At 39.9% G+C, this 27,995-nt stretch overlaps 2 protein-coding genes across 5 annotated transcripts in view; one reads left to right on the top strand and one right to left on the bottom strand.

The window, feature by feature from the left end:
* Positions 1-5: 5 nt before the first annotated feature.
* igfbp2a (insulin-like growth factor binding protein 2a) lies at positions 6-15,938 on the bottom strand. Its single transcript, XM_074627126.1, has 4 exons — positions 15,501-15,938; positions 3,392-3,573; positions 867-1,007; positions 6-565 (listed from the first exon to the last, which is right to left on the bottom strand). Exons 1-4 carry the CDS (start codon positions 15,895-15,897, stop codon positions 407-409), a joined length of 879 nt encoding a protein of 292 aa, XP_074483227.1. The 5' UTR covers positions 15,898-15,938; the 3' UTR covers positions 6-406.
* A 6,346-nt stretch (positions 15,939-22,284) lies between these two features.
* stk11ip (serine/threonine kinase 11 interacting protein) overlaps positions 22,285-27,995 on the top strand; it is a 32,692-nt gene continuing 26,981 nt past the window's right edge. For all 4 annotated transcript variants that reach the window (XM_074626740.1, XM_074626738.1, XM_074626739.1 and 1 more), the window contains exons 1-12: positions 22,285-22,468; positions 22,645-22,719; positions 23,705-23,907; positions 24,064-24,138; positions 24,268-24,363; positions 24,481-24,588; positions 24,668-24,739; positions 24,845-24,974; positions 25,486-25,589; positions 25,689-25,778; positions 26,639-26,680; positions 26,806-26,973. In XM_074626740.1, the coding sequence (XP_074482841.1) occupies positions 22,653-22,719; positions 23,705-23,907; positions 24,064-24,138; positions 24,268-24,363; positions 24,481-24,588; positions 24,668-24,739; positions 24,845-24,974; positions 25,486-25,589; positions 25,689-25,778; positions 26,639-26,680; positions 26,806-26,973 (1,155 nt within the window). In that variant the 5' untranslated portion in view covers positions 22,285-22,468; positions 22,645-22,652. The remainder of the gene's footprint in view (positions 22,469-22,644; positions 22,720-23,704; positions 23,908-24,063; positions 24,139-24,267; positions 24,364-24,480; positions 24,589-24,667; positions 24,740-24,844; positions 24,975-25,485; positions 25,590-25,688; positions 25,779-26,638; positions 26,681-26,805; positions 26,974-27,995) is intronic.

Here is a 27,995-nt window from a genome sequence, read left to right as displayed (position 1 = left end):
ACAGATTGAATTTATTACCATTTTAATAATCTGTTAATGAGGCGTAACAGTAGTCTGCAAGCTACACGAAAACACACCTAAAAACATGTTGAAGGCTTTCCATTGTTCAACACATACAGTACAAAACACAGAGCAAAGTCACAAATTAGTAAAGCAAACGCTCCAGCCGGCTGAACATCTAGTCTTATCGGTGCTTCTCCTACAACATAATCTGCCGTTACAGCCTACGCAGCAAGCTGGATTCTATCATTTAATCCTTTTTGGTGGTTAAGATTTCAAAATGTCATCAAATGAACTAGAGACACATACACACAGAGAGATAATATATAGCTTACTCAGATGTTTTGTTTTTTTTTGTTCCCAAGTACTTTACAGTTTTTTTTTTTTTCTTTGGTTTCGTGCCACGTTATATCTGGGCCATGTCGGGGAGCTCCAGCTCCAGCTCTCTGAGGTACTGGCTGCAGTTGGGGTCGCCCCGCACAGTGGGGGCTAATGGGATAGGTCGGCCGGTGTGAGGGTTGACGCACCAGCACTCGCCCCTCTGACCGTGGAGAGACATCTTGCACTGAAACACACAAAATGCTGTGTTTATTTCTGTTTTGTGCAATAATATGTAGCAAAAGTGTGTTTAAATCCACTTTCTTTTCTTTATATTAAATAAATATCTTAGAAATAAGATGCTTTATTAAGATTTTTCACACAAATACTGCCATACAAGTTATTTTTCTATCATTATCAAGCATGTAGTGGGAAATTAAATGATATAAATTCTCTTTTTTTTGTTTAAATTGGTGGTTATGATGTTTTTTCTCCCCTAAACACTTGCATATTATCAGGTGACTACACCCTCTCTTTCCCACAATCACCTGTTTGAGATTATACTGCCCCCTCTTGTCGCAGTTGGGGATGTGCAGGGCGTACAGGTCTTCCAGAGGACCTCGGTTATCTCTGAAGGGCATCTTGGATATCCTCTCCAGGATCTGGTCCAGATCCTGCTGACACTGAGTCTTGAAAAAGAGCAAAAACAACAACACACGTCATGTTAACAGGCACGTATAGAGGCATCTGGGCGTGTTACGAGTCACAAGGTTTCTGTGGCAGATGGGTCAAATATGGTTGGACTGCGGCAAAACAATTTTCTGGACAAATTACTCCATTTATTCTAACTAATGTGCACAGAAATTAGAGATTGTCTAATTTATGTTTTATTTGAAAAATAAGAAGTCTGATCTTTTAAATAACTTTTTTATTATTTAAAAAAAAAAAGAAATCTGATCTTTTATATAACTTTTTTTGGTTTTATATCTTAAAAAATAAGAAATCTGATCTTTATATAACCTTTTTTGGTTTTATATCTAAAAGAAAATAAGAAATCTGATCTTTATATAACCTTTTTTGTTTTTATATCTAAAAGAAAATAAGAAATCTGATCTTTTCTATAACTTTTTTATTAAATCTAAAAAAAAAATAAGAAATCTGATCTTTTATATTTTTTTATTATATCTATAAGAAAATAAAAAATCTGATCTTTTATATAACTTTTTTTGGTTTTACATTTTTTTTTAAATCTGATCTTTTACAACTTTTTTTATTATATCTAAAAACAATAAGAAATCTGATCTTTTATATTTTTTTATTATATCTATAAGAAAATAAAAAATCTGATCTTTTATATAACTTTTTTTGGTTTTACATTTTTTTTTAAATCTGATCTTTTACAACTTTTTTTATTATATCTAAAAAAAATAAGAAATCTGATCTTTTATATAACTTTTTTTGGTTTTATATTTTCAAAAATCTGATTTAAAAAATATTCCGCAAAAGCACACAGAAGGAAAGTGTTCACCAACACCAAGATGTGTTGCAATCAGCACATTTTTGACATGCTACATAAAATCTCATATAAAAGGCACACACACACATAATAAAGCTTTCTGTAATGAGCAAATGAATCATGTTTTCTTGCCAGTAATGAATGGCCAGTCTTGCCAGTGACCTCAGGTTTACCTCACAATCCCACGGAGCCAAATGTCTTGTTGAGACACTTATAAGAAGTTTCTGGTGGAGCAATAACCTTTAAATGATTTTTATGGCGGATGGAAAATACCACGACGCCGGTTAGAAATGCCCGGGGTTCACCCGTGAGTCCCAGCTCGGGTCAGGTGTATTTAAGGTCAGTAAATATCTGCCTTTTGAATTGGGAATGTTGAATGGAAGAAAAGTTAACTTGGAAAAAACAGCTTTTGACTGTTTTTAATCCCCATGAATTACCATTTGGTCCTTAAAGTATGTCCTTCTGAGGCTTTGAAATGCATCCAAAGTGTACTAATACTACTTATCAACAGGTTCAACAGCATTAACTGCACTTGGAATGATCTTCAAATATGCTAATAAAACACTTTTCAATGCACCATCAACAGCTGCTGTACCAGAGGGAGGCGACACTGCACCTCCTTGTTTCGTCTGAGGAGTTAGTTAGTCTTTTCTACACTGACCACGATAAAAGAAACTTCACAAAACACCTGCACTACTTATCTTATCTTTAGTAATTTAATAATTGCTGACTGTCATTATACCGTGTATTGCAGATCAGTGTTTTTCACAATAAAACAATAAAACCTCTGGTCACTCAACCATAGCTTTGTGCTTTCATATGATCCCATATATGTTTTATCAGTGCTGATAATAGCCGTATTAAATCTATTGGGTGTCACTGCTTTTAAATCACTTCTCAAAACATTCTTCTTTAAATAGACTTTTATCTTTGTGTGAATTTTATTTCATTACAATTTATTTATCTACAGTTTATTGTATTTTATCATTATTGTTTTATTGTATTTTTTTTCGTGTTGTGAAGCACTTTAAAGTGAACAAGTTTTATTATGAAATTATTTATTTATTTATTTGTTTGTTTGTTTGTTTGTTTGTTTGTTTGTTTGTTTATTTATTTATTTATTTATTTATTTATTTATTTATTTATTTATTTATTATGTAACCCATCAAATTAAACACTGTTTCTTAGCAAAGAAAGAAAGAAAAAGTGCCACATATATTTTGGGAAATTTGAAAATAATTAATTTTGGAAAATGGTATGTTAAGAGCTACAACAAATATGAATTCAATATAAATAGAATATAATCTAAATATAAGATCCCTATGAAAAACAGATACAAGAAAGCTACTGACATTTGGTAACAGACTTTTAACAGCAAGTAAAAAACTAGAATGAGGAATTAATTGTTGAAGAAATCCTCTTAATGGACACATGAGCAGACTACAAGAAGCAGAAAAGAACATTATACAAGACTCAAAGCAGCAACATTAGAACAGAGTCCATCAAAAGGACTGCATGAATGATGGAAAAAATGTGCATTTCTCTGTTATGCCTCACCTGTTTGGGCCGTGCCGGTTTCACCTCCTCCACCTTGTTGGTCTTCATCTTGGTCTTCATCTCCTGTCGGTGCTGGCGTACGGCGCTCTCTTTGGGTCCCAGCCACGTGGTCTCTTTGCTTGGCTTTCGGATGGCCGGGATCTCGCTCACGCCCTGCTCGGGCGGCGGCTCCACGGCTTCACCTGCAGATGTGGAGACACAATGTAAAATCCATCAAAATCTAAATGTAAGAATCCCAAAATTTCTACTGCGTCATTACATTTCAAGGACACTTTGATGGACGCATTGGCTGCTAAAAGCATTAAACTTGTGACTTTTCAGCACGCTCTCTCCGTGCACTAAGCCGCTCTGTTGCCCTCCTGCTGTCATTCTGGTAATGGATTGGGCTTTTTAGAGGCTGGAAGTGGGGCGAAATAAGCTTCCAATTGCACAGATCATTTGTCAGAGCGACAAGTTAGTCGCCTGCTCTGCTAGAATGTGTTTTTGGTGACGCACTCTTAGCTCCTTGAGGAGAATCCTGTCTCCTTTCCTTGAGGAGATTTGGTTGGGAGGAAAATATATAAAACATCCATCCATCCATTATCTGTAACCACTTATCTTATTCAAGGTCATACAACCATTCACGCTCACATTCACACCTATGGGACATTTAGAGTCAACAATCAACCTGCATGTCTTTGGACTGTGGGGGAAACCGGAGCACCCGGATAAACCCACGCTAACACAAGGAGAACATGCAAAAAAAAAAGGGCCCCATGCCAGTTTTGAGAAATATAACACACAATTTTCTAAATTTTCCGACGTCCCTCCCACTGTGTCCGATGATTGGTCCTAATTCAAAAGGTCGTCAGCTGATCTGGCTCACTTGCCCCCTCCAGGATATAAAAGCTAGCCCATGAGCTCAACTTTCTCTTTTCATTTAGGCACAACTCAAAGAGCAAATATCTCACGTCCGTGCTTTGCTTTCTTTGCTGACATTGCTCAATTCCACTCCCTGTTGTTTATTTGCTTTCTGTTCACATTTTGTACGAGTCGATTTCTTGTGTTTGTGACATTTTTTCCTCATTGTCACAACTCGCAAGTGTCCAAACCGCTGTTAAAGTGCTCTGAAAAGCTCCAGCACAATCAATGAGTCACTACAATCCTTTCCTTTCTCATGGAGCGAAGCAACCACATGCAGCTCCGTTAACAAGCCTGTGGGCTGAGAGAAGTTGGCCACCGCTGAACTTTAGTCACAGTCAGGTTTCCATGGTTGCTTTTTTTCCCCTTTACTGGTGTGATTTAATTTCATGTGCAGATGTTAAAAAGTTGTGATAAATGAGCAAAATCATCACACATTCACACTTTTTCTGAAACGTGCATTTGGAAGATGATGAATTCAACCTAGATTTGAGGTCTTCCCAGGCATAGACTGTTTATAAGAAGTGCACATAGTCACCCATTGGTATGTGGACTACTGTTTTGAAGCCTCAAGTTCGTCATTTTGCCCGTCACCATCTTGTTTTTTTTGCAACCAGAAGTGACACGAGGAGGTAGAGCTAAGTACAACTGAATAAGACATTTTTAGGCAACCAAAAATGTTCAAATTAACTCTAATGAACTGATGGGACAATAATTTATTAAATGAACATCATGCTGTATTGAAGAAGACTTAAAACTAGCGATTGAGACCATAAACTCATGTTTACAATGTTTACTGATGTAATAAATCAAGTGAGAAGTAGGCTCATTTTCTCATAGATTTCTATACAATCTGACTTCTTTTTGCAACCAGAGGAGTCGCCCCCTGCTGGCTGATAGAAAGAATGCAAGTTTATGGTACTTTCATTTTGGCTTCACTTTTCAGAACCGGAGGTTGCCACCTGTTCACAGGTCCAGAGACCTGATGCTAGTCGGGCCAGGTCATAATGATGGGGTATCAGTACATTTAACACCTTAAGGTACGTCTCCACAAGCTCCGTCCTTTCCATGTTTCCCATTCATTGTCTATGTAAGCAGCCGTGCAATGCATTCTGGTACGTCGTCTGTCACATCGCCCACTCCTCATTTGCAAATTAAAGTTGAGGTCTAGGCGACTTTATGCAAATCGTGGGCGTCCAACGCGACTCGCCGCCTCTTGAAACTCCCGAGAAACTTTTAAACTAAACGTTGTCCATCAAAAAATAAAGACAATGAGATAAACGGAAAAAAATAAAGCAATAAAAATGTTTTCAGAAATACATTTCGGTGAACTATTTTAGGAAAGTAAGAGAAGAAAGTTTCCAAATGTGACGCCATGTTGTTTACGATTTGAAAGCTGGGAGCAGCAGCCCACGAGGGAAAGCGTTCGTCCAATCAAGTGTCCAATGCTGGGAAGTGAGGCGATAAAAAAAACGCCTCTGATGTCATGAACCATATGTGGATCAAACCAGAATCACCCGGTGCATCATAATCACCACAGAAATTGTGTTTTTTGAGTGTGAATTGTGCACAGGGAAGTGCAGGGGAAAATGACCATTAAAATGATGTTAAAATATGAAATTCAGTACTGTGACAGCCCAAAATACATTATTTCTTAGTTTAAAGCCACTGCATTGATGAAATTCAAGCCAATAGTGGTTCAGATCCGAATGATACAACAAAGCCAGTACAAATGCCATCACTGTACAACAATAAGCAAGGCCAGTTGTTTGTGAATTTAAACCTATGGAAATAACACTTGAAGAACAAGTAATTAGTCATGTAGCGAACTTCCCACTGTCCTTAACCAACAACAAATGCATGCACATTTACTGAAACTATGTGAGACAGCAGAGTCCCTCCAGTGATTCCTCCAGGCGGTTTTCATTCACTTTGACCGTCTCACTCGCTCCTCGGAGTCTTGTTAAACATCAACCCTTAAAAAAAAAACCCTCTCTTCAAACAGATGGAGCAAACAATGTGAGAGGCCATCAGGTCCAACAGAACATGTTGTTTCTGACAACAGAGCATACTTAGGGGTTGAGGGTTGACGGGGAGGGAGTGGAAAAGGAGCGTCAGTCCAAACCAGCTGATTTTAGCCTAAAGAATTATCACATCTCAGCTCAGTTTAGCTAGTAAGAAGCAAGAAATAGTGAATATGCATGTCAGAAAAGTGTTTGCTTTCGCTGATTTTCAGTCGGGCGTGCATTTCACGTATGCAAGACTTCACTTGACACCCGAAAGGAAAGAAGGGAAATAAGCACAGACAGTGGAGAAGGTCAAGTCGTGGGCCAGTAAGTGGATAGTTCACAGTTATGCAAGGGCCAAGCTGTAACGTGCAGACTTGTGGAAAGGCGTTTTGTAGGACGGAGAATGAAAGCGAGTGTGTGTTTCTGGCGGCGGGGCGGACTGGAGAGGCATTCTCTGCGCTCTGCAAGAGGTAAATTTGACATCCGGTTGTAGAATATGATTACAAAAGGCCTAAGAGAGAAACGGGTGAAAGGAAATTCCAAAAACGAAGCAATAACAAGGTGCTGGCGCCTTTTGCCATCAGATAGATGTGGTGTTGTTGGACTTCAGTTCCCCTTATGACGCTCCGCCGTGCTCTCTCTGGCTTTTCTTTTGAAGACGCTTTCCAAAAAGGGGCAAAAGTCAACTGGAATCAGGTGTGTGTGCGCACACGAGTGGCGCGGATAAACACACGACACACTCGTTGGAAATGTTGGCGGCTGGGGTGCCTTTTGTTTTGCTGTGTTACATAATCGCCACAGTATCCAAGTGCAATACCATCACTCCCTCTCTTCTGAGGAAACCTGAGATGTTCACTCAAATACACAGTCTGGCTATACACACACACACACACACAATTTCAACGCAGCGAAAACAGCGATCTCCCTCTCGAATGTACACGCACACACACAAACACAGAGGGTCAGGACCCCACTTTCAGGGGGCGCTAGGCCTCTGCAGTCCAAACCGTTCCACAGCGGTGGGCTCGGGATCAGCAGTATCAACAGAGCAGCAGGCCTACTGTCCAGTCTACTGCTTGAGTTAATCCTCACACAATGGCCCGAGAGGCTTCCCTTTCTATATCTGATCCATGTCGAATTCCCAGATGGCACGTAGGCCAGAAGTGTCATGTCTGATTGTCCAGATTCTGGTCAACTGAGCAAATGGCAGACTTGGCCGGGTCGGGGTGGAGAATGGAAAGGTTGAAAAAGGAAAGAGCGCTCCATCCTATTTCCATAGATACAAAATAGACCCTTGTTTTATTGTCGGACAAACTCGTGGATGTGATGTCTTTCTTATGTCTCGCTGTGCAGTTCGATGTCTTAGCTCTCTAAAGTTAGTGGACATCAATGGGATTTGTCTACTTGAGATTATTTGGGGGGTATATCAATTATAAGGGTGTATATTTTGTACGTTAGCTTTTATTATTTTTTATATAAAGTTGTGTAACTTTTTTTTTTAATTTTTTTTTATTATTTTTCATTTATTTTTTTATTTAATTTTTTGTTTATTACTGTCTACCTCGGTTATACGTCACGCCGGTAGCTCACATCTTGGAATAAGAAAGTTATAAAAAATAAATTTTGTCTACAGGCAACGATACAATTCAACAATTCAACATATATGGAGTTTCACATAATAAATAAATACTCAATAAAAAACATTTACTTGGGTTTAAAGGAACATTGTGTAGCATGTAGGGGGATCTACTGGCAGAAATGTAATATAATATTAATAACTATGTTTTCTTTGGTGTATAATCACCTGAAAATAAGAAACGTTGTGTTTTCGTTACCTTAGAATGAGCCATTTATATCTATCGCTTATATCACGGAGCCGGACGCCATGTTTCAGTAGCCCAGAACGGACAAACCAAACTGGCTCTGGATAGGGCCATTCGGTGTTTTCACATTTTTGCGCCGGCCACCGTAGTTCTCCAACACGCTTGGCACGTGGGAGAAGTTTTTAGTTGGTTGCAATCTGCAACCTCACCACGAGATAGTGCCAACTCCTACACCCTGCTCCTTTAAATAAATCAACAACAACTGCTTATAAACTCAACACCACTAAACTCTAATAACATTTTAGCTTGTGATTTAGTTAGAACAACTTTTTGGATTGAAAAATTGATATAATTTAATACTTTCATTTGCCAAAACTGTTTTGTTTAACAGTTTGTCACCGGTCGTTGTACCTGACTATAAATCTGACTCTGAGTAAGTAGGAATACATTCACCCAAAACTGAACTATACCTTTAAATGTCGGAATGTGGGAATCCGTAAAAAAGTCCTCTCTCTGAATATGGCTTTTAACGCAGCTCTGAGGTGTGAAATAGGTCATGTGCCACTTTCAAAGTTGATGAAAGGCTCTATAAGGAGTAGCTGCAGTCCATCATCCATAGCAAGGCCTAGTGGGACTATTTTCCTAGAAACACAAACTCAGCAGAGTGCAGATATGTTTACCTTCCAGGCTTTCTGGCCCGCAACAGTCATCTAAAAGCAAGCTTTGGACAGGCTCTGGCACGTACGTACACACCGCGGCATCCAAGGCCAGGCATCTCGCTCCCTGCCGGCACCGCTGGGTGAACTCTGGGGCGATTGTACAGGACCTAAACTAGGACATGAACTGAGACATGCTGGAACACATCGAACTTGTCGGGCATCACATGCAGCTACCACTGACAGTCACTCTCAGCCACTGTGGGAGAGATACTTGGGATGTGATTGGACAAAGAGCGCCAAACCTCTTGGGGTTCTCCTATAGATAACATCAACTTATAGAGGACTATTTTATCTTTTAGCTAAAGTTAGAGCAGAACAATTTAAATTGAGGTCTTAAATTAGAGGTTAGAGGTTGCATGGTTTTTACCAGAAGACGATGAAGGCAGCAGCAAGAACAGTATGAGAATGACGACGACAACAAACAAGAACAACATGAAAATTAGATCAGGCATCAACAATTCCACTCCCTCTTTTTCTTGGAAATGAAGGGGCATTTGGTCAGGAGGGATTTGCAATATAACTTTATAACGTTACCAACTAATTAGACTTTCAATACCACAAGGATAAAGAATAAAATCTTATTTCCATTTCCTCACTAGTCTTTGAACACCACGGAATAAAAGAAGCATTCATGGACTATGATAGCACATCAACGGAGGCCCTGTTTTGCAAATTTCTATCCATAATGTGAGCAGCTAATAAATTCTGAGCATCTGCTCTAAAAGCTTCACATGGTGTGGAACGATGAGCATGTTTTGCATACCGTGAATTCTGCAAATTCTGCAAATTCTGCAAATGTGTACAGCCAACATCTTTGTTAACCATGTGGATTACCATGCCATTTTGTATTGACATTAAAGCGTGTATCCTTTTGACTTTGGTGATCCCAAAACTTTTTTCTCTAGCGCCACATGACATTTGGTAACTTTGGTGATCCTCTGAGTTTTCCTCTAGTGTCACTACAAGGTTTGTTTTATAGTGAAATATCTCAGCATCTATAGAATATGCTGCTACGACATTTGGTACAGCTATTCATGGTGCCCAGAGGTTGAATCCTTATAACTCTGGTGATCCCCTGAGTTTTCCTCTAACGCCACCACGAGGTTGACATGTTTGTCTTTTAGTGATATATCTCAACAACTATTGAATGGGTTACTATGACATTTGGTACATCCATTCATGGTGCCCAGAGGATGAATCCTTACTACTTTGGTGATCCCCTTAGTTTTCCTCTAGCGCCACCATGAGGTTGACATCTTTGTTTTGTAGTGAAATATCTCAACAAGTATTGAAAGGGTTGCTATGACATTTGGTATAGCCATTCTTGTTGCCCAGAAGATAAATCCTTAAAACTTTGGTGATCCCCAAACATTTCTTTTGGCGTCACCACAAGTTTTGTTTTTTAGTGAAATATCTCAGCAACTATTAAATGAATTGCTATCAAATTTGGTACAGCCATTGATGTTGCCCGGAGGATAAATCCTTAAAACTTTGGTTATCCTCTGAGTTTTCCTCTAGGGCCACCATGCCTACAAACGTGGGTGTGAGAGCAAACATGGAGAAACTAAAGCGGACGGTTTGCCTCCACCCTCACTGCCATTTGTTAGGAGGATAGCAAGGGGTAAATTGATAAATTAGACCACAATCATATACTTTTGTAAATGCAAACAAAAGTTCTGCAAACATCTATCTTATTTTGCCATGTAAAACTATTAAAACAAGTTCCAAAACTGTCCCCTGCAACACCCTGTGTCCCCTTCCCTTTCAGTGTCAGTAGCCTTTCAGACAGTGTTTGTATTGTCTTATATCACCCTTGGCCGAAAAGGAGGGTGGGAAGTTATTCTGGATCTCAATAGGCACGAGGAGATTCTTGGCACGGGTACACATGAAGTTGACGCCCGGGGGGGAGATGGCACAAATGCCCCTGTTTTTGGAGAAGCCTGGGATTATCTCGGAGCTATTTCAGTCCCGCGGGCTCCGTCTGGATGCCCCCGCAGGTACACAGGAATGCCCCTTGTTAGCTAACAATGTTATTTCAGCGACCAGATGGCACAGGAGTTTTCCACTTTTCTTTCCACCTCATTTTTCCTCTTCACGGGCCAAATTAACACGCAAACAAAAGCTTATATTGAGGATAAAGAAGCAATTAACAGTATCTCATAATAAAGAATGGGCACCATCACTTTTTCTAGTGTCATTCAAGCAACCAAATATGGGCTCTGTTTGGGCTTTGTTAATCAACTTGTTCCCTATCGAGGTCACATATGGTACGATCCCAGTCAAAACAACTAATTAAAAGATTAAAAGAACCTTTATTTGGGTCCAGGTTTCTGTGGGAACCGAATATCAAGTGATACTGTGCATAAACAGAGAGGCTAGTGGGAAAGTTGTGGGTGTTAGTTTGGAAAAGGGAGACATTTCAGCTCAAACTTTTTTGGAATACGGAATCTTTTTGTTATTAGTAAAAGTCTGAAATTGAAATAAAAATATACTTAGTTATATTATTAAAATGATCCAGAGTATCCATCCCAGGATACTCTACCAAACCATGAAAACTCAAGATATTAAGTTGCATGAATGAACAAAGAAATGCCATTACGGTGTGCAAACGTCTGATATAGGGACATTGAAACCAAGACCAGATTGGGCTCAGTGGGAAAGATGTCAACATGTTTCCCTCCATTTGCTGTGATGTTTTAACACATCTGTATGGCTTCGGTGTAAAGCTAAAAATCTATATTCATCTATTTGAAGTTATGCACATTATGTGAGATACTTCTGGCACAGAATTAAGTCAAAACGTAATTCTTTTCAGGTCACATGAATGTATTATCTCAAATTCTCAGTGTAGTTGCCTGCAGTGTAACACGTGCAGGCAATCACTTGTGCAACAGACACAAACAGATCAGAGATGCTGAAGGCCCAAAGGGGGGAAATCAGAGCTCTTAACCAAGTGCAATTTCATATTGTCATGGTTTCAATTCAGACATTCTGGTGGATCCACGTGTCTGCAACGTGGTCCCGTCCCATTTTAAGTCTGGGAGCCACAGAAACATCTATAACACTTAGCAAATTTGAATGCGAGTGTGGCCGAAGACTAATAAACTTCCTGCTGAGCTATAACAAGACATTACCGCATATTGAAATTGTCCTATGCACTCTGGGGAGTATATTTCTAAGAGATTTATGAAGCAATATCTGAATTACTAATATGCTGTAATCAGTTGCTTTGATAATTTAAAACAGGGAACAGAAACCGCCTGTGGCCTTGACCAGAGAAGGAAATAAGCCAGTGCATTTCATCCAGTCAGCTTCATTAAAAACAAACAAAAACCTTACTTTCACTTTTATTTAAGCTTCACTGACAATTTCATTCATATGTGGTATCATGTCTTGTAGGTTTTTCAGTGTTTTTGCATCTATTTAAACAAGAAAGCAATATTGTTGTTTTCATTTGTAACATTATACGTCATTAACAAAAAAAAACGTTATATCTTGCACACATCTGACTGATTTCCATCTCTCTTACTTCCCCGAGGTCTTTTCTCTTAAATGACCATTCTAGGGTTGAAAGAATATTGTCTCTGACCTTTGACCTCTTTGGTTGTTTGTAGTGCTTATCCAGGAGTTTAGTACTGCTGCTGTCATTGCAAGTTGCAACGGATAAGACCGTCGGATCAATTCTTAAAATGCCTCTCTGAATGTCACCTCTAACAAGCTGAAAACTACATTGATTTGAAATGTAACATCCACTGTCAAGGTTTAGGATGTGCAACTTGTGCTCGTGCCATTTAATTCGCAATACAATAAGCAAGAACAACAGGATGCCAGGATGTTGAGGCTTATAAACATCCAAATAAAGCAGCTGCATTATTTCCTCCTTTGATTCTTTGCCCAGGGTGTCAAATCCGCTCAAGAGTCATTGCTCAACTAAACACAACCACTTAATTACTGTATTATAATCAGCCCTTTTCATTTCTTGTCATTTACAGATTAATTCCTGGAACAAAGGAGACGCAGTGTAGCCAGACGTTTTTGCTCTCAATCTCCCAAGAGCTGAATTCTATCAGGGATTTCATTACTTCCTCTTTTTTTTGCTGTGTATCGGAGAAGAATTTATGACAGGAAATCAAGTCTGTGTAGTCTCAAACTGGGCCAAACGGAAAGACTGACTGTAAGCATCTGTAACACCAATATGTTTATTATGTTGTATTACAACAAATCAAATGGCATAAATAGAGGAGAAGAAGTTATTTTGAAGCTGTGTTTGGCTGCTTAGAAATTCTAATTGAAGTTCAGTTGGAGCGAAGAAGAAGAAAGTGCTTTCTGTTGATAAAAATATGTTTCTTTCATCTTTTGACCTTGAGAAAGCTGCACTTAAAGCACTCATGCAGCAAGGCTTTTATCCCGAACAACTTCAGCCTTTAGAGCTTTTAGATTTCAACGCTTTTACTGGTTTTTGGACACTAAATCTCAGGCCTTTCAACCTCTAACGTGAAGCACAGCCCGACCCAAACCTGAGCACGGAACATCAGTGACACCAAACAAACTGCCTTCTTGCATGCGCGCCTTTTACATGATGTGCACATGATTGTTTTGCTCTTATGTAACCTGTGTTTTATTGCTCGGCTAAATGTGGCAGCGTTTACGATTTATTAATATGTCGCGAAGCATTGGTGACCTTTTGTCAGCAGCGCGCTCGGAGAGTCCTCGCAGAGAGAACACTCTGAACGCCGTCTCCGGTAGTTCCTCTCTATAACGTTCCAGGAGCTCAGTGCCAAAACAAACAAGTGTCAGTCTGGAGGTAAACTCTGACAAAGCACGGATTTGGGAAATGAGTAGAAATCACACGGCGGGCTGGTTCCGCCGGACGCTCATTGACTGTGTTGCCTCAAAATCAGCCAATTTATTCATCTGTTTACTCTTCGTCTTCTTCGCTGTGACCTTATTTAAACACAAACCACATGAAGCCTCATTGTGATCCATGCATTTTCCAGGTAGACAGTTAATGTAATCACTGTCAACACCACTTTATAGCTGGTCAAAGCCTAAAGTCCACTTTTCCAATCAATGCAGCATTCCTCCCGCTGCCTCTCTCTGTTTCCTCCTCTCCACTCCCCTGTGGAAATGTCAACATCAATACTATGATGTTTCCTGCGTCTATCCCGCCGAGTAACTTCTGGGAATTTTTGCAGGCCACTACCTTGTTCTCTCTGTTACAGAGGTTTTTTTTTTTTTTTTTGGAGGGGGGGATATGAGGAAAGACTGGAGGGGCCAGCTGTTTGGAGCATAGCTGAGGTTAACTTGGGCACTGTTCCTTTTTGTTTCTCTCTCTCCACATGCACATTCACAACACTGTAAACAGGCAACACACACTTTAACATGAGAGTGAGAATACATCATGCAACAAGCATAAAAATACGCAATTTGTGCAGGAGAAGTTAAGAAATTGCAAATGCACCATAATAGATTTAACGGTGCAGGTAGTACAAACTTCTAAAAAAGGTGTATAATTATCCAATAAATGTGAATGCACAAAGAGCATAAAATGCGCAATTTGTGCGGGAGAAGTTCAGAAATTGCACACCTCAAATGCACCATAATAGGTCTAACAGTGCAAAGTTATAAAACGGTGTATGATTATCCAATAAATGTGAATGCACAATATACGCAATTTGTGCAGGAGAAGTTAAGAAATTGCGCACCTCAAATGCACCATAATAGATTTAACAGTGCAGGTAGTACAAACTTGTAAAACGGTGTATAATTATCCAATAGATGTGAATGCACAACAAACGTATAATGCGCAATTAGTGCGGGAGAAGTTGAGAAATTGCACACCTCAAATGCACCATAATAGATTTAACAGTGCAGGTAGTACAAACTTATAAAAAAGGTGTATAATTATCCAATAGATATGAATGCACAACAAGCATAAAATGCGCAACAAGCGTAAAATGCGCAATTTGTGCGGGAGAAGTTAAGAAATTGTGCACCTCAAATGCACCATAATAGATGAAACAGTGCACGCAGTACAAACTACTAAAAAAGGTGTATAATTATCCAATAGATGTGAATGCACAACAAGCACAAAATAAGCAACTTGTGCAGGAGAAGTTCAGAAATTGCGCACCTCAAATGCACCATGATAGATTTAACAGTGCAGGTAGTACAAACTCGTAAAACGGTGTATAATTATCCAATAAATGTGAATGCACAAAATTTTTGCAGGAGAAGTTAAGAAATTGCAAACTTCAAATGCACCATAATAGATTTAACAGTGCAGGCAGTACAAACTTCTAAATGGGTGTATAATTATCCAATACATGTGAATGCATAAAGAGCATAAAATGCGAAATATGTGCGGGAGAAGTTAAGAAATTGCGCATCTCAGATGCACCATAATAGATCTAACAGTATAAACTCGTAAAACGGTGTATAATTATCCAATAAATGTGAATGCAACTGCAGAAATCAAAGCAACACTATATGCAATAACAGCATAAACACATTTTGGGAATATGCGCAAAAAAATGGTCCCACAGAGATTCCAGCCCTCATGACAATGCAAAATGTCTACTATTCCTGCAAGTCTAGACAGAGTCATTAAAAATTGATAGAAGAGAAAACGCATGTTTTTCCAGTGGAAGTGACTGACCGCTGGTCTGCTCCCGCTGCTCCTGGCTGTACGTGGCCGTCTCGGTGTCCACTTTGCGCCGGCACTGGCCCTGGCCCTGCACCAGTTGCTCCAGCGGCAGCTCCGAGTCGGGCGTCGGGTAGCACCGCAGCCCGGTGGCGCACCTTGGGGTGTACACGCCGCACATCTCGCCCTCTTGGCGGGCGCACACGGGGCAGCACCCGCAGCCCGGCTCGCGCACTATCTCCGCGCAGGTCTCTGTAAGCCTCGGGCACAGAGCCTGACGCTCCGCGGTGCAGCCCGGGCAGCGGAACACCATCTCGGCCAGGGAGGCTCCGGCGAGGGACGCGGAGAGGATCAGCAAGCTGCAGCACGACAGCATCGTTAAAGGCATGAGGGTTTTGGTCAGCATCATCATGGAAGGCAAGCCCAGAAGTGTGCATGCGAACAGGTGAAGCCAGGGGGGGGCTGGGAGGGAGGTCTGCTGGGTCCTACAAGTTCCCAGGTTTGCTCTTGGGGCCACATGTGGCTGTTAATATGGGAAAGAGAGAGCTTTAAGTTCAAATGTCTTCTTTTGGCAGTAAATGATATTAGGGTTGTGCCAAATTCCTTAGTTTTTTATCCTGTAATTGTCTGGCATGGCCCCAGAATGAGAATAAAAAGCCCTAAAAGTTGGAGGGAGTTGGCTAAATTGAGAATGTGTTTAATGTAAATGGCTTTTCACTTTCTGCAAATTTTGTCACTGAAAAACCCCAAATATTATATCATATACTGTATATAAAAGTCTTCAGTCTGACCAAATATTACTACATTACTGCAAATGTTATTTAAAAAAAACAGTGTGTGTTTGCTTCACAAATGTTTTATATATATATATATATTGGATTAAAGCTTCAGTAGGCAACAATTTTTTGGCATCATTGGGGGAAAATTCCATAATAATCTTTCAGCGTATTGCAAAAAAGTCCTAAAAGTTGGAGTGAGTTTGGCTAAATTGAGAATCCAACAGCCTGATTGGACGAAATGTAAATGGCTTTTTTTTTACTTTCTGCAAATTTTTGTCACTGAAAGACCAAAATATTATATAATATATATAAAAGTCTAAAGTCTGAGCAAATATTACTACATTACTGCAAATGTCATTTAAAAAAAAACAGTGATGTTTTATATTTATATTGAATTAAAGCTTCAGTGGGCAAAACATTTTTGGCATCATTGGGCAAAAATTCCATAATAATCTTTCAGCGTGTTGTAATTCTGAGAGACTTCTGCACCTCCTCATGGCTCTGTTTTCAGGCGTTAAAAAATCTAGCCCGTGACGGGAGACTTTGGCCAATCACAGGTCATTTCAGAGAGAGAGAGCGTTCCTATTGGCTGCGCCCCAGCTCGTGGGCAGTGCTTGGTATTTCCTCAACAGATCGCAACATAGCTGCCGTCTCACAAACCAACTCATTTTACAGCTAAACAGTACACTGCGAGATGTTTCTGGAAATATCTGAGGAGAGAAATAGGCATTACAGTAACAGAATATTGATTGATATTTGATCAGCGCTGCCTAGTTTGACCGTTTGATCGGAGTTTGCGAGTGATTGACAGCTGCTCACTCGGCTCTGACTGCTTGTTTTCCTCCGGTCTGTGACATCCCTGCAGATGCCGTTAGGAGCACCGGAGGACACCAGAGGCACATGATTTTTGTCAGATTACCTGTCTCGTGTACTACCGTCAGGATATAGTGACCGTTTTATAAAAAATAACTGTTTTTTATCATATTTGCTGGTGTCATCACCATCATCATCTTTTTAATTTTCCACTTCTGCTACTCTCGAGCTCAGTGGTTCCCAAAGTGGGGTCCGGGGACCTCTAGGGGTCCTTGAGGGGAAAGGGGGAATCATTTATTTTCTCTATATTTCATCCATAAATAACACAATTACATAATGTATGACTATTTTTAGTCATGGGTTTCATACAATTTCTGTAATGAAGCATCAAAAATCCTATCAGATGGGGACAAAATCTTATCAAACAGGGGTCTAATTTGTGTCAGTTTAGGCTGGCTCTAGCTGACCCTGACCTATGACCTCTTTATGGTGATATCAAGCGCAAAACAACCTCCTTGAGTTCATCAGAAGTAAAAACTGCTTTGCTGAACAGAATTCATAGAAATAGAATATGAAACTTGAGCTCCAGTATCAGAAACAAGGCAGTGAATTCTAGCTCCCTGGCTGCATTGCCATACGTACTGTGGCATGTTTGTTTCAATCAGCACCCCCGACTCCCAGAATGCATAAATAAATAAACAAACAAACAAAAGGACTATGTGCCGAGCATTCCTTACATGGAAAGACCTCCCCGCCGCGGCAGACATGTCCATTGACACTCAATTAAAACTTGCCGGCTGCTACCGACTGTGTACAGTAATGCTACTGTGCGACGTATCCAGCAATGTTTCCTATCGATCGGTGAGGCCAAGCCTTGAGGTGTCGTGCTCGCCCGCCGAACAAGCTCCTATTAACCCTGTCCAGTGCGGTCGACTAATCGCTGTTTATCCAAGGGCCCAGAAATAGAAGTGGCGTGTGTAACCTTACTCCGGAGATATAAATGCAGATTATTTTGTTTTGTGGGTGCCCCCTGATTTAATGCTATTTGGCCCCATTCACGATAGCTCACCTTGGGGGCGTGAGGACGGAGAAAGGGCACATTTGAAGCTGTCTTGTGTCTCAGGGGTGTGAGTCAGGAGGATGCCCAGAGGGCTGTTTGCACATAGAACCTCATATGTCATTTTATGAAACCATGGGTGGAAAAGCAGCAGGATGGGCCGCTAGCTAATAGGCCGAACACGCCGCAGTATCTGCCCATGTGTGCAAAGTAATCCCCACCAAGGTCAGTTACTTAAATTCCTCCCCATGGAACTGTTGGGCAAACACAAACTCTGGAGAAACTCCACATTGATAGAGGAAGGGATCACCGATGGGCTGAGGACACATACTTTACACAGAGAGAGGTTTGTATGCCAGAGGTCATCTTCTTCATTAGAGTACAGTAAGCTTGGCCCATGACAACACTTATATATGATTACAACTACATGCCGCAGTTATGGATGCTTCATATGATGAGTTATAGACGTTGACAAATACACTTAAAAAATCTGTTTACAACTGAAGTGGGATATAAATCATCTATTAAGTGCTCTTACGCTGCTCATAAATACTAAATAGGGCTTATTAAAAGCAGTGTGTAGCATTTCGGGGGATCTATTAGCAGAAATGGAATATAATATTAATTTTTTTTAGTGTATAATCACCTGAAACTTGTTTTCTATAGCTTAGAATGAGTCTTCACAGAGTCCATCATGTTTCTCCGCCATGTTTCTACCAACCCGGTCTCACAGGAAGGTGTATAAATACTACGACATTACACGGACATTCCGCGTGTCATGAGTACATATTTTTGCGTGTCATTTGTACACCACGCAAATGTCCGTAGTTAGGTTTAGGGAAGAAAAACACTTAGATAAGGCGAGGGAAAACGTCATGGTTAGGTTTAAAATAAGTAAGTAAACTAAGTAAAACACGTGCAGAAACAACTACGGAAAACACGGCGACAAAAAACATGTGACAAACAAACGTCACTAACGTAAAACACCGGTCAACAACGGTCTAGAACACGGGTCTCCTGGCAAAAAGTCCAGTGTTTGTTGGACCCCTTCATTCACCCACCTACCCACTAGCAGTCTTTCTCACTTTTTATACTATGTCATTAACTCTTACTGTAGCATTTATACGCGGATGTGTTTACATTGCAGTCAGTACAGGATACATGTCGTACAAATGACACGCGGGAACAAACCAAACACTGATTCCAGAGAGTGTTTCGCGTTTTTACGTTACCTGAAGACCACCGTAATTCTTCGACACGCAAAACTGTAGTACCGCCAGTCCCCATCTTACTTCCGGTGCTCCTAAAGTATTAAGGGTAAGGATGGACACAGTTTTGCACTCGGCGGCTCACGTTACCGCAGTCTCGGAAAGGGAGGAGTGAGCAGAGGGGTACTCAGTTGGTTGCAATCTGCAACCACACCACTAGATGGCGCCAAATCCTACACGCTGTACCTTTAAGATAAAGTTCTAGCCCATTACAATTCATATACAGCATGAATGTGTATATTTATATGAGCCTGATGCTGAAAAAAATGAAATATCAAACTGTAAACATTAAAAAAAAATCATCTACGGTTTGATATTCTGCCTCAGTCCAAAATAACCTCTCAGAAAAGGCCAAATATTTGAATTCTAATCGATCCCGCGGTGACTTAAACCACTAACTATAGGCCTAATTTTGAGCTGCTCGGCTTCACAGCATGCCTTCTGGAAGACGGCTGCAACATTGGCAGCAGCCTGTTTATAAGTAACAGCGCTGCAAACACTGCAGCTTAAAGCTTAATCATTTTTCTCTAAATCCAAAATGCATATTCCTAAAGCAAACACAACAGTAATTTTGGCTCTTATCAACTGAAACAGGTCCCTAAAGACGTCCTCGTGTTCATTTTTCAGGCTTTGATAATGAATGAGTGCACTGTTTAGTGTTTGGCTTTGATTATACTTAATTAAGGCTCCCTTTGCTTGGACTACTGATTAGATAAGTAGAGGCAATGAGTCGGGGGGTTGGAAAAGTAATTCGTCATCTGATTAGTGGGCCTGCATAAAATGAAGTACAGCAACTAAACAGCTGGATTGAGTGTTTATATCCTCAACTAAAATGTCCTGTGCAACATTTTTCGACTTGAACGCAATGCTGCGAGAGTTCATACGGGTAAGGAAACTGTCAAAAGCTTTCATGCATGCACAAACTGGTGCAATGTGCAACATCTCACCGAATGGAAATGTTTACCAAATTACAGTACATAAATCCTTACATGGAAATGTCCGCATCACAAGTCCCAAATGGAAAAATGCTTATGTGTGTGTTTTTTAGTATTAGTGTGTGTTTGTTTGCTGCCTAGCAACAAGTGATGCATGTGCAAATTAGGAAAGTTCCTGCTTTATTTGCTCACGCAGATCTTTGTATCTGTTATGGAGCCACGGCGTTACGTATTCCCCCAATGAAACAAAATAAAGACCTGCTGAAAACTGCTCTCCTGATGTGTGCAGTTAATGCGTGGGTTTGCAGTCCAGAAGTTGAAGCTCTCAGCCTGGTTATATGCTGATGTCAGCATTGCACTATTCACAGACATCCCTGTTTTTCCTGTAACAAAGTTGATACCTTCTTAGCTTCTAATAGCCATTTCAGGTGGTCAAAACAAGACGTTTTAGACTTGGTTTAATCTGCTTTATTCAGAATCACTACTTCAGTCATGCAAAGTAAGCATTCTCTAAAAGTATTCAGATCTTTTACATCAGTAAAAGTACAAATACAACAATGTAAAAGTAGTCCACAACAAGTAAAAGTCATGCATTCAAAATCCTACTTACGTAAAAGTACAGAAGTATTATTATTATAAAAAGCCTCACACTATTATTTAAATGAAAATATTTGAGACGTTTAAAGAGGAAATGGTCACAAAACAAAAAGATTACCACTGGTTTATTGTATTTTAGAAGCTGATTGAATGTTTTTAATGTAAAATCTTAATCAGCAGAGTAACTAAAGCTGTTAAATAAATGTAGTGGAGTAAAAAGTACAATATTTCCCTCTGAGATGTAGTGGAGTAGAAGTATAAAGTAGCAGGAAATGGAAATACTCAAGTAAAGTACCTCTGAATTACAGTACTTGAGTAAATGTATGTGGTTTCATTCCACCTCTGCTCCTTGGCCAACCAGCTACCCAGCTCTGTTTTTTATTGGTGCCATGACTCGGATATGGCTTGACCAACAGCTGCCAACAGGCAGGTTGGTAAATTTGACAGCTGGCATTTATTAAAACCTCATCCACCACGAAGACTGTGCCGTACTGCTTGGGTCTGAAAAGCTGGGAGGCACAAAAGATCTAGTATAGGGCTCTGTTGACTCCATGCATGCAAGATTATAAATTGTGTCTGGCTTTAAGGTTGAAACAAAGACCTGATGTTTGCTTCTGGCTGCAAACAAAATACTGCTATGTTAACCATTCATGCATGTAACATATGCATGGTTGGATGGATTCAGTGTCTTTATTGGTCTTAGTGAGGAGTCAATTTTCATTTGCACTTATGTCATCATGTCTGGGTGTGTTGTGAAGTCTGGGATCCTTGTTAGAGTGCGCCACCCTGTGGCACTAATGAGTTAAGAGCAATACCATCAACCCTACAATGTAAAAGCAGCACTCATTTAGTGTGATTTTTTATATTAATCTAATGCTAATTTTATGTTAATATTATAGCCATTCATTTCTGTTTTTTGTCAAGCAGTTTTGTTGAGTCCAGAGGGGGAAAAACACTGAAAAAGGGCATTTTTCTGACTTTTTATAAGCTAGTTTCTCACATTTGTGTCTTTCAATCAGTGAGCAATGAAGCTCTAATTATAGTAATTTCTTCCTTTATTTAATAGTGGACAATAATAATAATAATAATAATAATAATAATTTTATTTATATAGCACTTTTCAAGCCCAAATTTACAAGGAAATTCACATCACAGCAGAATACAATGAAACATAATAGAAAAAACAATAGAATAGGAAAATAAAGAAACAAGCATATACATCATCATACAATTACATATGCACATACATACACATCAGCATACAAAAGACTAATGGGTTAAACAATATAGGTAGAGGAGATGTTGCGACTTATTTTGAGTGACTCATCCTTTTTTTTGGCACATCGGGGCCACCGTAGCGGCTTTGGCCAAGGCGTCATGTGACGAACAGAAATGTCAACATCTCCGGGCACTGCACTATGAAACACACTAATACCCGCCGAAACGTTGTTTTCCTTCTACTACAACAACATAACCTGCCTTCGCGTAGTACAACTGTATGTTAGCTGTCCGTTTTGTGGCTGTCACTGCACAGGTAGGTCGTTTTTAGCTTCGGCTACCAGGAAACTGGTGAGCTAGTGTAGCTGCATTAGCTGAGCTGACTGCAGTAAGTGTAATGCATGTATGTGCATCAGCTGCTGAAGTGGGAACATGTGCACGTGTTTCTGTTCATATATTGTCGTGTTAACATCTTAATGTCTTGTTTGAAAGGTTTCAGGATGGCTGTACCTCCCAGTGGCCAGTCCTCCCTGGTACACAGCTTGGCCACACTCCTCAGAAATGATGGTATGTTACAGTGATGATACACAGACACTCACTTCAATTCAATTTGCTTCATTGATCATGACTGTCAGGTGAACAATACTGCCAAAGCGTCAATTCAACAATAAAAAAAATAATAAAAATAAAAAAAAAAATATATATATATGTCAATAAAACAAACAAACAAATAAAAAACAATTAATAATAATATATTGCCATATCAAAGGATAAATGTAAAAAAAAACATGAAGTAGAGGAGTAAATAAAAGGCAGAGTGTGAGTTACATCTATTTTGTGTTGTTGTTGTGGTTGTCTCTTAGGCTGTGACGTGCACTCACATATCCTGCAACTTCTATGCCGATGACACTATTTTCTCCAAGTAGATGTTGTATTTTATTTTGGTCAGAGAGGGAATCAACATCTTGGAGTTTACATTTCATTTCTGTAAAGAATTCAGTGGGTCTATTCACTCAGACAGGCACTTATTAAGACAACGTGAGCTCCATATGTCCTTTGTGGGAAAGCCTGATATCGGAAAGAGAGGAATGTTTATTGTCACGCCGGTTATACAAGTACAATCGTGTGAAATGCTTTTTGCTAATTTGATCTCGTAATTTAATCTTTACACTTGTTATAATTTGCTGTGGATTGAAATTAGGGCTGCACAATGAATCAACATTTTTTATCGAAATCGCAATATCGGCTTATTGAAATTTTCAAATCACAAAAAAAGCACAATATTTGTTAAAGGAGAAATGTGTGTCAAAATATGATTTTAAATTAAATATTGTGGTGCTGCAGAGATGTCCTAACCTACACATCATGTTCTACAGACTTAAGAAAACATCTTTGTTTGGTACAGATCCCCGCTAAAATCACACCATAATATATTACTTCTAATATCGCAATTGCAATATCAGTCAATATAATCACAATTAGATATTTTCGTTCAGCCCTAATTGAAATTGTATTCCTAAGAGTTAAATGACTTGTCTCTCCCGACCTCCAGGCGACTTGGTGCTGGACGGCAGCAGCACTCTGACGTTGCCGGCGTCCAGCTTGCAGCAGCTCACCAGGCTGTTTGAACAGTACTTGCTGTCCAGGAGCCAGCAGCACGGCTTCCTGGCGCTGCCCTCCCACCCTGCCGACACGGCGTCCCTGCTACAGCTGCAGTTCCTGTTTGACGTCCTGCAGAAGACCATCTCCCTCAAGGTGAGCAGGGGCCCTAAAAACTTGATAAGGTGGTTTCCATATGACCTGTTTTTACTATTTAAAAAGCCTCTAATCTCTATGTCGTATCTCTATTTATACCCTGCTGAAGTTCTTATTCATGACATGTTGTTGTGTGTCTTGATTTTTTTAACGCAGCTCATCAACCCGACGGGGGTGAGACTTCATTCTGTGGTGAAAATCTTCCCGTTCAAGTCTTTGAAGTGTTTGGAGGTATGATTAATCCCTTCAGTCTCTTTTACGCCATCCCTGCTTCTTCCTCAATTTCCATCACTTATCCCCTCTATCTGTCTGAAAACATGAACATTATAAGTTTCTCTTTTTGTTCCTTTTCCTCACCAGCTGAAGCGAGTCCCTCCACACTGTCTAGAGGGACTTCGAGGAGTCTACTCCCAGTTGGAGGTCTTCACATGTTCAAAGAGCGTCAGCTCCCTGGAGGTACTCTCATTTGGCAGTATATTGTGTCACTGAGTGTTTTTATGGCATGTCTGGCTATAAAAGTGTCAAAGGCGAAGTGATATACTGTATATGTGTGTGTGTGTGTGTTTTTCTTAGGAGCTGCTTTCCCTGTGTGGAGGCGACCTGAGCTCTGCGCTGCCTTGGCTGGAACTGCACACGCTCAACTTTAGCTACAACTCCATTGTTTGCCTTGACCAGTCACTGGTGAGATTAAAATGCATCATCATCAAGATGCATGACTTATTTATCTTCACCTGACTTCAACCTTCCCTTTCTTTCATAGAGTTTACTGAACGTCCTGAAGTCCTTAGATTTAAGCCATAACAAGATTCAGGAGTGTGCTGAATTTCTAAAGGTTTGTTTTATTAGAATTCATCTATATATATATATAAATATTTCCTGCTTGAATACCTTGTTCTGCTTCCGGCGACGTCTTATTTCCTCGTTGCTTTTCTCTCAGCCCTTGAGTGAGCTGGAACACTTGAACCTGGGCTACAACTGCCTGCAGAGGGCGCCAACGCTGGGCCTGAGCTCCAGGGCCAAACTCCTCACACTCATCCTCAGGAACAATGAACTGGAGACTATTAACGGTAAAGTCGACTGATACAGACAGTCCCAGAGGCCTGTGCTACGGAGCAGGGTTTGTGGTTAGCGAGGTAACTTCAGGGTTAACCCCTTCAGGGTTTTCCGTCCTACGAAGGTGGATCACTTCTTACCGGTGTAGATCGCCATGGTAACTTATGCTGAACACCTGACCTGCTCCTGGGTATGTTGAACTCTCTTCGTAGTACAGGCCTCTGGAGTTTTCTCATCTTGTTTTTTAAACACAAGAGTTGTCAGCCAATAATATCACAGAGCTCAAAGAGGAATGAGCCAATGAAACCTAAAAATAAAACCTGGGAAAACAGGAAGCTGATCACTGCGCACTGTTTTGGTAGTCCTTCTGCTTGTCTTGGATGTTGTTTATCATCCCACAGTGGAGCGTTAGATAACCTTACACCTGCCTGTTTGGATGGGAATTAGATCAAATTTGATAACTGAGCTGCAGCTTTCCTTTTATGTTCATGCATTTATGTTGTTTATGCTGTCTGATTAAACAAGGTGTGGAGCAGTTGTCCTCCCTCCAGCACTTAGACCTGGCCTACAACCTCCTGTTGGAGCACTCCCAGCTGGCTCCTCTCTCCCTGCTGCACTGCCTCAACAAAGTAAGGAAACACACGCAGAAGTATATCTTTTTGATTTTCTTCAAATATTTGAGACCAACTCTCTAAACTCTCTCTCTAAAATGTCATATCTTCTTGTAGCTCAACCTGAAGGGCAACCCGCTGTTCTTCCAGAAGACCCACCGCACCTGCACCGTCCGACATCTCTCCCCAAAGGCTGCAAACCATCGAGTGAGTAATGACTCTAGCTAGACGTGTATTTTGTTAATGAATTACTAATATTCAATTTTGTTTTCATTGTCATGTAATCTGTGTATCAATCTTATTGGTAATTGATTTTGATACATTTTGATTGATCATTTCAGTCATTTTTTAAGCAAAAAATGCCCACAATTCACCATTTCCAGCCTCATGTGTGAATTTATGCTGGGTTTCTTAGTTTACTAAGATGTTAAACTGAATAACTTTGACTTTTGGACTGTTGGATGCACAAAATAAGATATCTGAAGACATCGCCTTGGACTATGGGAAGTTGTGATGGACATTTTTCACTATTTTCTGCCATTTTTTTAAACCAAATGATTAAAAAGGGCTGCAACTAACTGATTCTTTTCACTGTCCATTAATCGGATGATTATTTTCTTAATCGATTAGTTGTTTGGTTTATAAAATGGGGAAAAATGTGGATCAGTGTTTTCCCAAAGCCCAAGATGACGTCCTCAAATGTCTTGTTTTGTCCACAACCTCAAAGATATTCAGTTTACTGTCATAGAGGAGGAAAGAAATCAGAACATATTCACATTTAAGAAGCTGGAATCAGAGAATTTTGACTTTTTTTTTGTTCAAAAATGACTTCAACCGATTTAACCGAATATCAAAATAGTTGGCGATTAATTAAATAGTTTACAACCAATGGATTAACCGTTGCAGCTCTAGTATACGACAGCAGCTGAAAAGAGAAGCAGATCGCTTTATCTGAAAGCGCAGCCTCTCCAAACATACAGAACGGCTCCAAAACAGCTTCCTGTCTACCACTGTGTGAACTCAAAGGTGTTTCTACACAACATCATTTTTGTTGTGTTTCTTTCCAGCTCAAACTTGACGGTAACCAGCTGACCTCGTCTGAGTTATCAGTAAGCTTTCAATCAACATATGATCATCCCAGTGGAGCAAACTGTTGTTTTTTAACTCTCTTACTGATACTGAAGCAGACATTTCTGAGTTATAAGTCTAATATAAGACCCGCTCTCTTCTGCAGGTTCTGCCAAAACCAGGTCAGCTGATCGTCCAGGTGCAGACTTCACCTCCAGTTGCCGTGCAACCAGAACGGAGCAACCAGGAAGTGTCCAGCGGTGCCGGGGAGCTGAGTGACAGCATGTCAGTCGGAGAAGTGGCAGTCTCGCACATTCGGAGGAAGAAATCTAAGGTTAGAAGGTGTTTAAAAATGCGTTTGGAGTCTTCCTCTGTGATGTGAAATATGTCCTACATGATAACTAAATCTTCTTTGTAAAATTTGAACTTACAAACTTTTTTTTTTTTTTTTATTTCTTCCATCGTCTTTTATTTAACATTTATACCTGCAGTTCACATTTGAGCAACATGAGGGAGCCTGAACGTCCGTATTGGTCTGATAATTGTAGCCTACTTCTAACATTGAATCTAATATGAAAGGCTGGTGTACATTCTGTTTGTTTTACTAATGAGATGAGCTTGTTAACTCCGCCTAGATGCATTCATTTGGTCTCATTTATAAAGTATTTAACATGTGTGTACGTTTTCACACATGCATAAAACAAAGTTGTGATTTATCAAACGTATGGCTGCGGTCGAAAAGTTTTTTTTATGCTTAGGAAGGTTCCTAATAGACGGAAATGACCCGAATGTATATCAGTAGCAGCCGTGATAAGAGCTGTTTGAATCCTCTAAATGCTAAGGAAAGGTGCTTCCATCCTTCCTTTCTTATCTCCTTTAGCATAGGATACACTGGACCATCCTTTACCAAAGGAAAGGAGATAATGCCACCCCACAATTCCTTGCGACGCACCATTCTGCCGTTCATGAAAACAAACAATATCTTGCATATTATCTTCATACAGTCATATACTAATTGGGATTCATGTTGCTAAATATGAGTGGACAGTGACAAGTTTCACTTTGTTTTTAATTAATTATTTATTTCGAACATGTAACAAATACCTAAGTAACGAATTAAATGAACATATAGCAAACAAATAATCAACATAAATAAATATTACATGTGTGAAAAGGAGTACACATGGTCCTACCTCTTCTCTATAACTCGAACAATCAACTCAATATTTTTTGTAATATTCTTTTCTTTTCTTTTTTTTAATTCCAACCTTGGTAATGAAGTCATATTTTTCACCGGTTGTCCACGTTCAAGGTCAGATGATCTTTTTATTATCTGTTGATGTAAAGTGTTCCAGC

Source organism: Sebastes fasciatus, chromosome 24 (assembly GCF_043250625.1).
Source record: "Sebastes fasciatus isolate fSebFas1 chromosome 24, fSebFas1.pri, whole genome shotgun sequence".
Taxonomy (NCBI): Eukaryota; Metazoa; Chordata; class Actinopteri; order Perciformes; family Sebastidae; genus Sebastes; species Sebastes fasciatus.
This window is presented reverse-complemented; position numbering and strand designations above follow the sequence as displayed.